This window comes from Anticarsia gemmatalis, chromosome 14, assembly GCF_050436995.1.
Source record: "Anticarsia gemmatalis isolate Benzon Research Colony breed Stoneville strain chromosome 14, ilAntGemm2 primary, whole genome shotgun sequence".
Classification (NCBI taxonomy): domain Eukaryota; kingdom Metazoa; phylum Arthropoda; class Insecta; order Lepidoptera; family Erebidae; genus Anticarsia; species Anticarsia gemmatalis.
The window spans coordinates 8,139,223-8,152,267 of record NC_134758.1 but is presented as its reverse complement, the minus strand read 5'-3'; the positions used below and the strand labels follow the sequence as shown (position 1 = coordinate 8,152,267).

At 36.6% G+C, this 13,045-nt stretch overlaps 2 protein-coding genes and 3 non-coding genes across 15 annotated transcripts in view; 2 read left to right on the top strand and 3 right to left on the bottom strand.

The window, feature by feature from the left end:
* Positions 1–13,045, bottom strand: part of Nhe2 (Na[+]/H[+] hydrogen exchanger 2) — a 46,435-nt gene that overhangs the window by 15,035 nt on the left and 18,355 nt on the right. For all 10 annotated transcript variants that reach the window (XM_076122693.1, XM_076122695.1, XM_076122700.1 and 7 more), the window contains exon 3: positions 7,441–7,711. In XM_076122693.1, coding sequence (XP_075978808.1) covers positions 7,441–7,711 — 271 coding nt within the window. The remainder of the gene's footprint in view (positions 1–7,440; positions 7,712–13,045) is intronic.
* Positions 96–2,620, top strand: LOC142978393 (uncharacterized). Of its 2 annotated transcripts, none has more exons than XM_076122828.1 (2): positions 96–865; positions 1,010–2,620. In XM_076122828.1, the coding sequence occupies exons 1-2, from the start codon at positions 196–198 to the stop codon at positions 2,611–2,613; spliced, it is 2,274 nt and encodes a 757-aa protein (XP_075978943.1). In that variant the 5' UTR covers positions 96–195; the 3' UTR covers positions 2,614–2,620. The 2 variants fall into 2 exon arrangements, with proteins under 2 accessions (XP_075978943.1, XP_075978944.1); XM_076122829.1 differs by having other exon boundaries at positions 96–1,198; positions 1,395–1,652.
* Positions 10,486–10,558, bottom strand: TRNAK-UUU (transfer RNA lysine (anticodon UUU)). The gene has a single exon. It is a non-coding gene; the product is annotated as a tRNA-Lys (tRNA).
* TRNAK-UUU (transfer RNA lysine (anticodon UUU)) lies at positions 11,559–11,631 on the bottom strand. Its single transcript has one exon. It is a non-coding gene; the product is annotated as a tRNA-Lys (tRNA).
* Positions 11,893–11,965, top strand: TRNAK-UUU (transfer RNA lysine (anticodon UUU)). The gene has a single exon. It is a non-coding gene; the product is annotated as a tRNA-Lys (tRNA).

Genomic DNA, 13,045 nt, shown 5'->3' with positions numbered 1-13,045 from the left:
GTTCCAAATTGGTCGGTATTACAAACTACTTTTATCACATTATTGTTTGTTAGTAAACTACCAAAATAAAATTAATTACATCTGTAAAAAAATCAGGTGACATAAAATGTCAGTGCCAAAACCGTAAAAATTTGTAAAATTATCAAAATTTCAAGTAATGCTATTTTTTCATGGATTATTACAAAATCGTGAAGAATGTCTATACTAAAGAAAAATAAAACACCTCACTCCAAATCATATCCAAGTGTACTTGATATATTTAGACCAACATCAGTATGTGTTCTCTGCGACAGCCATACCAAAGTACAGCAAGTGTTTCACGCAAATTGTAGAGATGCAGGGATTAAGTCTAAAGTTTACAATTCACATTCAAAATACATGAAGTTTATTACAAGTGACTTTGACTACTTGCAGAGAAAAGTCAGTAGTAAAACACTTATACCATCAACCAGTACAATATTCTATGATTTAGATGATATCGCTAAAAGACATTCGTTTCACTGCATGACTGATTTTGGTCAATCGAATACAAATTTATTGAAAGTCATGAGAATGAACGTAAAGAATAATGCATTTGCCAAATCAAATGCTACTGTTCAGGAATGTGCAACACAGTTGCCTCGGAAACTTGTTCCTCGGGATAGTATTGAAATTAATTCAAGAAAGGTTAAGAAAAAAGCTTCCAAGGACTTGTCTTCTGAAATTTTTCTAAGAGACGATGATTATCTACATGACTATGATAGACATTATTACAGTAACAATTTAAGGGATATATGTCAGAAACCACAAAAGTTTTGGTCCTACGCAAAATATCGGACAGAGTACACGAAACCTGAAGACAAGAAATTAAAAAAGAAAGAAAAAGGTAAGCGCACCGAAGATCCTTGTCCATGTCAATTATTTTCTTACGCTTGTCCTTGCACCGATAAGAAATCGCTAAGTGAATTGGCAGAAAACAGTGGATCTTTAACTGTTGCTAATCAAATTACAAGTACTTCTAAAATTGTAGCTGACGAAAAGGGTGATGTAAAACCGAATAACAACAACAAGTCGAAAAAGCACAAACGCGATAGTATGGAGAGGGAAGATAAACCAACAAACACAAGTGTTGCACAATTAATTGAAGTAATGGTTCCGAGAAATGAAGGCCAGGAAATGGTAAATCAACAAGAAGCGGCGCTCGCTGATTCGAATAATGGTAACAAAACTAATAAAAGGGGTTTTAAATACAGAGCTCATCAGAAAGCACGAAAAGTGTTATGTCCAAATTGTAGAGAAAAGGTTAATGTAGTCATTAGTTTAAGTACCACTGAAGAAGAAGATAGTCTTAAACGTGAAAACTCCATGTTAAATAATAGTGATGAAATACCATCAACGGTAACTTATAATTACAGCTCGTCTCCAACAGGCCATAGGAGCAAGACTAACGATGAAGATTTATGTTTACATGACCCTCCTTGTGAAATGTTGCCAATATGTCAAATCTTACCAACAGACAACTATTATACGGTAAACCAAAAATGTATGAAAAAGAACTCAATACCTAAATCTACACCACGCGTTATTAGAATAACTAAAGCATGCAGACATCATCCACCTTGTACAGTAGTCCCTTCTTGTCAAAGAGCGAATGTTTTAAAAAACAATTGTGAATATATACCTCCATGCTTGCATCACCCACGTTGCGTTAATTTACCTTTATGCGTCCCATTCTCTAAAAGCTTGCATTATGAAGATTCACCTACAAAATTGTATGATGAAAGGGATAATTCCGACTGTCCGCATGTTCCGAAATGTAAGTACATTCCCGTATGTCAGCACGACTCCTTTACGAATTTAGATCCCCATCAAATAAACATGGTATCTCAAGTGCCGAACACTTGTGAAGTTTTCAATAATTATAATCCCTATTTAGTAAATCCAAATAAAAACTGTGTTCGGAATTCGTGTTCTCCCTGTCAGTTGTCTACTATCCCATGTCATACGTGTCAATCTAATAAGTCATGCCAGTACAGTTCCTTACATTCTAGTCCCGATTCAAATCTAAATACCATTACCCAAGAGAAAACAAGTAGCGATGATATCATTTTCATTAGAGACGTCGGATGCCAGTTTAGGAGTAAAAGTTATTCACCAAGAAACTCCATGTTACAATCTATAGCTTCAAGCAATTCCTTCGATCTAGTAGACGTGCGACAGATGAGCAATTATTATACAAATGTCCATACTCTAAGATACGAGGATAAATGCACTAACCCTATTACGTCAATAGAAAAATCTTTTTCGATGGTGTCTATGACTACTATAGATTCTGTATGTCCGTCACACGGACGGCGAAGTCCATTCTCACGAAAGATTCAGCCGACAACAGGTTTCCAACCACAATCGGCTTATGTCGCCGCATTCTCAACGGGAACAAATTGCAATCGAACTCGGTATGTGGAAATCAGTAAATCCGATATAGAAGATTTTCGCGATCGTCACCACACTTTCCCGGTCAGATCCCGTAGGAACTTTTTAAAGTGTAAATACAAAAATATGTATTTAGTAAAACGAAGGCGAAAACCCAGACTGAGTTGTAAACTCTCAAGGAAAAGCTGTTTAGATGTTTAGATAATTAAATGACATACGGTATATAAAAATATTGAGTTTTTTATATTTTTTTGTGGTTTATTATATTTATTTTATGTGCATAGGGAGGAGAAATAAATGTCGATTTGAAAAAAAAGTTGTATTTATTTGTTTTATTTTTACTTACGAAGATAACGTGAAAGCTTTTGTTTATTATTTCATTTGTATAATTTCAAGGACCATAACGTCTCTATATAATGACGCTCTCTAAAGATTGTGTTCTCAGATACAGATCTAGGCAAAATTTCAACTATATAATAAACTGTGTACCTATTATAACTGCTTACAAGTTTTGCAAAACGTTGCTTACAGCATTGTGGGGAATTGGGGGAACTGTAACACTACAACCGGGCTCTTTAAACTTTGAAATTAAGCATGGTAAAACATAAAAATGTCATTGCGATGTTTATTTTAAAATCTATAAAGTACAGGGTGTGTGTATTCAAATTCCCGAATGAAGTGAACAAGTACGATTATAAAACCACTTGCCCCAGTTTGCTTCACCTTCGAATAAACTCGTGATTTGCAAGCTGGTACTTTAAGTTAACGAATTCTAGGGAATATAGGTACAAAATCCATTTAAGTGTTACAAAAGTGGTACAAGGCCAACGAAGCGTTTGGTGGATTTGTACACTTGAATATAGATACCTACATAAAATAGTTCTTTGTGCTACAAGTACTACAAAAAAAACTGTAAATGTAGCTGTATCGGATAATCTCAAAAACTATTAAAACGAACTAAAACCCCTTATCTATTAAAGATCTATCGAGAATATTGAAAGAAGTCTACTTAAAGTTCAATAAGATCGTAGACACTAGCAAAAGTTGGCTACCTTTTTATACGAAATTAGATAGAAATACGGCACCAGCTTATAAAGTTATGCAAATGAACGAACATAGGATATCTCGCTCCGCTCCTATCTTCTTCTTAAATAGTACAAGCACTAGATAACAATCCACTTTACCTGTGCTCTCGTAACATACGTAAACTACTTTTTTTTTTTTTTTTTTTTTTCGTCAGGAAAATGCATTACTGCACGTCCCGCCCCAGGGAGGAAAGCGGGGGTCTGTCGGGCTCTCCCGCCGGCAAGGCGTTCCGGCTGACTTGGGCATACCGACTAAAAACCTGACGGTGTTCCTTCTGCGGTCACCATAACGTGGCCAGGACGCGGTACCTCCGATCGGATACTCCGCGTCCCAGCCGGTGACTGCCCGCTTTGTATGCGGGCCCTACTTCGAGCGGGGGCAGGCACGAGGATTGCCCCCCCCTAGCTCTCCACTTCAAGGGGGTGTGCCAGGAACACACAGCGCACTCCCCACCTCTCGGACCTGTTCCCTGTCCAGGCGACGGAGCGTTCCGCCTCCGCCGCCCACAGGTCCGCGTCACGGGGGCCGGAGATCATCCCGGCGCCTACGACGCCCAGTGCGTCTTGCGCGGGAAGGGAGGGGAGCGTTGATTTCCCGCTCCCGTTCCGCCGCCTCTTTTGCGGATATAACTTCCTCGCAGAACGAGGCGACGGCCGACCACGCTGCCTCGCTCCCGACCATGGACAGAACCACGGCCGAGAGCGAGAGGTCGCTCCCGACTACCCCGGTCAATTGACGGCGCTGCGACGACCACGCCTGGCAGTGTGCCAGTGTGTGGTGAGCCATATAGGGCCATTGACCGCACGATCCCGGCGTACAGCCGTCGACAGGTGTTGTTTGGCCCCCCGAGGTTCGGCAGCAGGCGTGAAAGAGCGCCCGCCGCACCTACGAGTCTGGGGTCCAGCCGACTGAAATGGGCTGTGAAGTCCCATCGGCCGTCGAGAGTTAGACCAAGGTACTTCATCGACGATGCAATGCCGATGTGGACTCCGCCTACGATGATGCTGGATCCTGGAGGCGGGCGGCGTCGGGGCCCATGGAAAAATAGGTCCTCCGATTTTTCAAGTGCCACCTCCAGACCCAGCCGCCGGATGCGAGCGACGACCTGTGCGACCCCAGCTGTGGCCAGCACCTCCGCGTCGCGGTGCGTCTTCCCCCGGGCTGTAACCAGTGTGTCGTCGGCATAGCAGAATATGCCGACGCCCGGATACGTAAACTACTACATCAACTAAATTAACCCGGCCAGTTTGCAAACTTGCCGTGTTATTTTAGCATATTCATACAACGCGAGCGCATCGGTCCGCTGGATAACATAGTAATGAGTTATACCAATATTTACACATTTACCATTATAGTAATTAGTGGGACAGTAAATATTAAGCGCAAATTACTCGAATAAACAATATAATTAGTCCACGTTAATTTGTATATTAAATATTTTCAGTTTACATAATATAACCCGTATATCAATAGGGAATTAACGTGGTATTATTGTCATCAATGCGGCTAATAGTGAGCCACTCGAAAGACAATTTCGATGTCTGCATTACAATTATTAGAATAGAACAATGCATTTCTACTGTAAATAGAATTGGAGTTTCTAGAACTAATAGAACAATGTTTACAGACATTCTCTCTTTCATTTCTTAGAAAATTCTCAATAGCAGACTCTTACACAATAAAGAACAGATGAAATAATAAAGGTAATTGTAAGAATACGTGTACAATCGTACCAATTATTTTCAAGTTTAATTAGGATCAGTCGAAGTCTTGTAAGTGGAAAGATCCAGCATCCCCACCCTGGCCCCTTAGGGAACCCACTTACAAAGTATAATAATAATCTGCTTCTAGAGCTTACATCATTGTATCAAGATAATTAGCGCATCAAGACTTGTCTCAGCACTTTAAGAATTGAACATTCCATGTAGAAAACGGGTAGTGTAGGTAATTAGTAAGACAAGTGATTAATGTGCAAGAGATAAAATATTTCTGTAGCAATTTATTACGTTAGGTCTGAAGTAAATCTCGACAAAATAGGAGCATTAGGAACATTTCTGCGGTTGCGTAAGTTCGCTAAAGATTCGTACACATAAATTGCGGGTTTCTGTAGGTATTGTTAAGTGGTCTGAAACTCGAAACCAATTCATTACTTCCGTACCAGAGGAAACAATTTCCGGAATTCTGTGGACCAACAAAACTTAAGTATCGAATCAACTCGAGCAAGCTTTATAGCTCAACTTGTGAATTTAATAGTTAGTACGTCCATTACAGACATAGCGACGGCCATTGTGATCGCCAATCCGCTTAAAACTGTACCGTATTATTTCGCTATAAACTGTATTGCTCATCGCAGTTCTAGCTTATGCTTGTGCTAATAGATGAGGACAATTTGAAGTAAAACTTTTCAATTAAAATAATTAAAACGTTTTGTTAAAATGTATGCGTGCTGTAAAGTTTGGGATAATTAAGCAAAATACTATAGGATTTTTCATTGGAAATTATCCTCGTAAACAAAAGATTATATGCAAGTATTCAATAAATTACTTGTTCGTCAAAAACCTAACCTATCATAAACATAATGTTTTATACAGCTTAACCTATAACTATCTCCCAAATGTCTGATAATATTGATGAATATGAACGACGATATTGTAGCCAAACGCAATTGGCTGACAATGTCTATAACTCTTGAAACTATGCAGAATGGAGAACATGGACATTAAAGTCTATGTAACGAAGTATTATAAAGCTTCACAGCATATTCCTCGCATACAATATTTCCCTGGTTAACTTATATTGTTACGAGAAATTGCAAAGCCTCAGTGCCAGCGTGGAGGCACTTAATATATGCCACTACACACAACGGAAGGAAGCTTCCTGTGGCGCGGAGAGCGATATAACATAGATATTATTAAATGAAAAAGGTATCCACAGGTTATATATTAACATGACCTTTCGTTATTTCCACCTGCCCTTTAAAAAGATAAATATTATGATAGGTATCAGCATACAGACACACCGATACTGTAATGCCTTAACATTGATTTTATTTTCATTATCCTCAAAGAGCGGACTTTAAAAACCAATAAACGTAACATTAAATAAACAAATATGTATCAAACGTGTCAGTATCTGTTTTCCGTTCACGTACTGCTATATCAGAAGGTTTTACCGATTGCTGACTAAACCTTTTTATAGATATGAGCTGAATTTTTATCTGGTCTCAATATTGAACGAGGATACGCTGCGCAAATTTATAGGACGTGAGCTAATGGAACGATTTTTCCTAGCACACACGTTGTGATCTACAAAAGCTTTAGATGTCACACATTGACGGAAACATTTCCCTTGCGTCCTCGGGTACAAAGGTGCAAAGAATACCTACGCCTGGCGACGTATAAAATGCTAGAAAGAAACGACACAATTTTCCTGGAATTCGTAGCTAATATTTTCCACGCACCGTTTTCTCAACATACACTTCAACGCCGTGAGAGGTAAGTCAGACTGATATAAATAAAATATCACCGCCTTACACATGTAAAAAATATCAAGAATTTCGTGTTCCACGTGAACTTGGCTCTCTAAATTCGTAGCAAAAAAATACGTCACATGTGTGGCAGAGCGGTGATCCGTGAAATTGACTGAATTTCAACATGGAATAAGCGGTGTTTTACATTATTACTTAACTCCCTGTAGACTGGATTCATCGCATGGGTTAAATGTGTATTTATTTGAACAGACAAATTACATTTTGAAAACATGTATTGGACGTTAATGGAAGTTGATAACTTTTGGATATGGTAATTAACGACCAATTTAATTTAAAAAGTTGGTTACTTCAAAAACACGCTTTTATAGAACTTCACCTTTTAACATTAACAGTGTCAATAATAAGGTAACATACGAAAGCTTTAACATTAATATAATGTTAGAAAAACTCACCAATCTTCGCAATGCTAGCAAAGAATATCCACAATCCTATCAGGAAGGGTGTTTCAACTCGATGGAACTCAAAGGCTGCGATGACGAAAGTCCTCTCTTTCTTCGGCTTCTCCGTGCTTGGTAGACTAGTAGTAGTATCCTGGTGTTGTCGCAACTGTGTTCCCGGGGGCTCGCCGGGGAACGGGGCGACGGGGCCCATGGGCCCGAACCCCACGCCAGGGTACGTCGAAATCCCATCGACTGTTATGGACGGACTTTGTTTTGTGGTACTCTGCAAACAAGGAAAGGGATCGTTAGATAAATATTTAATGATGAGGTAATTGTAAAATATATTAGAAGGGTTACTCGACAAGAATATGTGGGGGATTTATTGGCAAAATTATACGAGAGACGAAGTTTATAGTCAGTGCACGATTCACGTTCATGTACGTAAAACTAAGGCGTACCTACATTAAAATTCGTATTCGCGCAGCAGTATTTCGTATCACCAATTGATAGATATGGGAAACAAATAATAATACCGTTCTTTATACGTTTTACGAGAGACTATACAATCATTAATCGAATTATATTTATTAAACTCTGCCAAAACTACAATCACGTCTCTTGATACAGCACGGTAGAATTGCATTCTCGTGTTAGAAAAATTCTAAGACTACGTCATATTGCAGACACTTCTTTTCAAACTATGCAGATTATTTCTATTTTGAGATCTTCAAATTAGTATTCAAAGGTTAGGAGTATATGTCACGTATCATCGAAGCCCAGTTTCGGACAGACACGGGTCTATTTCGGTCCACAAACTTACTTGAAACAAAACACTCGGCGAATGTGGCTCGAACTTACGACTGTACATTGCAATATGTTACACTTAGATCTAAATCTGCACCATTTCTTTTGTTTCTATTGCTACCTTAAGATAAGTATAGCTATTATTCCTAATAACGCAACTGTAGTTAAATTTAGAAATATTGAGAGCCTAGAACCTTATTTACCAAGGAAACCTTATTTATAGAATTCTGTCGTCAATTTGTATATGTGTCCACTACAGACTGAGGTACTGATATTTAAGTATTTAAATAGTTATTGCGTTAGGGGTAGATTTTTATGTGAAGTATACAGTTTATGAAATAATGAAAGGGTTAAAATTCTACAGTAAAAGCTAAAAGTAGAGAAGGTTAAATAAAACTTTTATTTTAGAAATCTTTTGGTTTAGAAAGAAGGCCGTCTAAAAATGAGGTGAGTATCCGGTACAATATTATTAAACGTAGCACAGGCGCCCCTGCAGGGGATTTCTATTTCACCCTTCCTCATAGTTCACGGACAAAAGACGTCGGCCTCTTTCTGCCGTTCACGGTCCGAAAATTTCCCTCGATCCCGACTCTTTATACAATTTCCAGGTAAATATAGTAGATAACCGTTTGTTAGCTGTTTCTATCTAAATTGAATAACTCCTTGCAAATCCCTAGCAAGGGATTAAGTAGTCCGTGTGTTTATAAAAGGACTTTTATTACGTTGTATTTAAGCGGATAATATACTTCACTTTCATTCCTTTCTTGCGAGTTTTGGATATTTTTACAACGCCTCAGTAATAAACGTAGGGTCTAATGATCAAATTATAAAGTTCCACGATAAAATCAGCAATGTTACGCTCTCGGCTTAAGTTCTGTGTTCTTTTTAATTGTAGTCGGTTCCAAGGGATTTTATAACTTTACCGCAGCCGTGGAAAGTTGGAACGGTTCTGAAACTTCATCTTAAGATGTCTGGAACTGTTTAATGTAGAACTATGTACAAGTTTGTATTGTGTAGTGGTTGGTAAACTGAAAAACGAAGTGGTTGAGGGTGCTCGGCAGCCGCAGTCGCGTTGACCTTGGCCGCAACACAAGGCTTTGTCTTCGAAGCGCGGCCTTCGCCAAATTGTCGTCGAGTCTACTACTTATGAAAATGTTAAACGCCTTAATTTGACAATGTATAAACCTTCACTTCAAGATATTAGATAGCGGCATATAAGATAGAGTTAACATAATATGGTTATGACCTTTATATTCGGAAAAGCCAACACAAATTAAAACTGAGTGATGAGCAGGTAGGACTTTTTTTGTTTTTTTTTAACACTACTCCCGCACTAACGATTGCTTGCAACGGACACATAGTAAACACCAGACTCGAAACAACTAAGTATTAGTGGATCGCACAAATAATTGTTCCGTGTGGGAATCGAAATCGAGCGTGGCGACCTTAACCACTGCGCTACGGAGGCAGTACATAAGAGGCATTTTTTAATTAGCATCTTATATCTTAACATTAACTGATACCCAGTTTTATCAAATAACTTTACACGGTGAAGCGTTGTAACAAGATTTTTCCTCATCTATATAATTTATCAGAACAATCTGGTTGGCTTATTAAGGCGCCGACGGCTCGTTCCATTATTCAGGAGCACGTTTAACGAGACCTAAGTACTTAGTACTAATTAGACTAAATCTTCATTTGCAGCTGGTTACATCATTGACTTTATAATTAATTCAATTAATGTATGATTTATATTTGATTTTGACGTTAAAGCAAATAAAATGCTATAATTATGTACCTACGTTAATAGTATGCAAATATAATTTCATTATATTATTATAGTGTCTTTACATCAAATATAGTTAAGGAGATTAATTTATATGTAAAGCTTTATATATATAACGACTATACCGTAGTATCGGATATTCTACTCAGAATATAAGAACAAAGGTATTTCTTAAAATAAACATAAATTTATGAAAAAGGCTTTACAAAGTCTACAAGGTGTATTATTAACGTTTGATAAATAATAAAAACGATATTATTTTAACAAAAACCTATAAAAGAACTACAAAAAGTCTAACGATACATATATAAATAAATTAAACGCGTCTCTTAGAAACAGATAACCTAAATGACCTTGAAATACTAAATTAGTTAATAAACTTGTTATTTTTTTGTTAACAGCTCATATTTAATTAATATCAACATTTAAACAATGATTTAAAATGTATTTTGTATCAAAATGTTGTACGCCCGAACAGGGACTTGAACCCTGGACCCTTGGATTAAAAGTCCAATGCTCTACCGACTGAGCTATCCGGGCCGTATTTGTACAGCCGAAATAGCCGTTTACGTAAACGACATTGGATTCCAACCGAAGAATAAAGGCGCCTTGCCAAGAAAATTTGAACTTTATTTAGTGATGATTTTTGTATTTAGAAATAATTTGTTTCCATTTATGTGTTTCTTACAGTGTTTTGGTAGTCAAGTGTTAAATACATAGGTAGGTACTTTAACCCCCGGTTTTTGAGGAAGGTACATTTAGCGGCAGTTTATCTATTCAATAGCGCTTAAACACTTATAAAAAAAACGCTATTGAGTAGATAAACTACCGCTAAATGTACTCAGAAACCTAAGGTAAATGTTTTAGTAGTCGACTTCAAGAACAATTCTTGTGAAAATCTATTATTTATTTATTATGATGAACCTGTATCGTCCCACTGCTGGACAAAGGCTTCCCCCATGGGTATCCATTGCAAACGATTTCTAATAATCAAAAATATAAATAAAATATCTATACCTACATTATTTTATTTATTTATAACGTTTTATGACAATGGACAAATTGGTATTTAAATATAAAGGTCAGTATGAATAACAGAGATTTAATTATCAGCTGGTGTAGACAAAATAAATAAGATTTTACCTCGACCTAATTCGAAACGAACATAAAATCAGTAGGCGATATTTATATGACAGAAATATACACATTTAGGAGATTTGTATCAATATAGAGTCCACTCTACCTACACTAAACAAAAATATGATTTAGCTGGGAAAATTCTATTAATATAAACATTTCAAATGAAAATAGAAATATAGAGTTAATTTTACCTACACTAAACAGTATAAAAATATGATTTTACAAAAAAAGTGCTATTAATACTTCAATAGTAACAAAATAAATCGTATTTCAATTGAAACACAATATATATTTTAGAATAATAAGCTCATATACGGCATGTTAACATACTGTATATGAGCAACATTTATAACCATACAGAATGTCTTCATATCACCACAAATCAAATCAAAATGTTAATCGCCCGAACAGGGACTTGAACCCTGGACCCTTGGATTAAAAGTCCAATGCTCTACCGACTGAGCTATCCGGGCCATATCAAAGATGGCAAAACAAGCAAACCCATTGCAGGATAACTTAAACTTCAAGTCTCAAATCAACAATACATACTACAGTTAAATATACAATGGATTTTATGCATTGTGTTTATAGATACAAAAAGGCTAAACCAAAAAAAACCGTCCTCTGCCTAAAAAAGTCTTTACCTGACGTATCCGTATTCCGTAGTGACTCACACGATTGTATGAAAGAATCTCCAGACAGAGTATTCGGCAATTTCGCACTATGTCTCCACGGCCCGGATAGCTCAGTCGGTAGAGCATTGGACTTTTAATCCAAGGGTCCAGGGTTCAAGTCCCTGTTCGGGCGAACCACATTTTGATTAAAATTACAGTAATTTATATAAGAATTCGTTATCGTGCATGACTAAATATCATTTCAATCGCAATTAGTAACATTCGATGTGCATTTTTTACTTCTATTTTTTATCATACTTACTTATTCATTTTAGTATAATTATAACTTACGTCTTTATAATAAAATAACGGAAAGAAGACTCATTACTTATATTCATTCAGGCAAATTTTTGTACCTAACAACACTAATTATTAATTATTCAATTTAAAAGTATATGAAAACAGTCTCAAAATCATTTCGTATTTACTTACAAAGTAACTTTTTCATTTCTAATTTTTATTTTATAAATATTAGATAAACTATATTTACCAATAAATTTCATAAAATTGCTCTACATTTAATTTCCATCGACCAAAAAGTAAAAAATTAAGTAGCAAAAGCACTTTTTTTGCATTAAACCATTCAACCTTCGATCGTTCGACGGGCACGTGTCCACGCTGCACATTATCGAAGGCAACTTTGCAGTGGAGTGACTGCGGTAGGCACATCTGCTCCTCTGCACCAAACTGCAGCATAATTCAAGTATTCTAGGGTAAATTTATTATCAATTTGGCTACTTTTAAACCTTGGCAAAAAAGGTCGTATTTATTGACGCAATTTATTATTATGCTGCTTTTTAGGAAGCTGTATGTTAATTTAACGAAAATATAAAAGAGTTTTCTATTTTTTTAAAGAAAAACAATATTTTTAATATCATATGGTAAAGTTCTTGAAATAAACCGTTTAAACGGAATGAAAACGTATTCAAATGTGCGCCGTAAGAATACCTCACGGGAATTAAGTTGTAAAACAATTCTAATTAGCCTATCTTTTAGATACGGAGTTAGTTTTTACAGTTCTTAATACTTTAATTATACCTTACACTAAAATTGGACTAAACATTTTTAGTAAAAAGCTAAGATTTTGTAAAAAAAAACGTGCAATAGTCTCTACTATCGCATTGAAACTTACGTTAAGATTACTATGGTAGAATAATTGCTTTATTCTTTGGAAAATACCTGTTATAACATTACAGATTTATTTTATTAAGAG

Bases quoted from the DNA above. Each gene is read 5' to 3' on its own strand.
- LOC142978393 (XM_076122828.1), top strand. From the start codon at position 196: ATGTCTATACTAAAGAAAAATAAAACACCTCACTCCAAATCATATCCA. The intron at 866-1,009 runs GTAAGCGCACCG...CTAAAATTGTAG, and splicing joins ATTAAAAAAGAAAGAAAAAG to CTGACGAAAAGGGTGATGTA.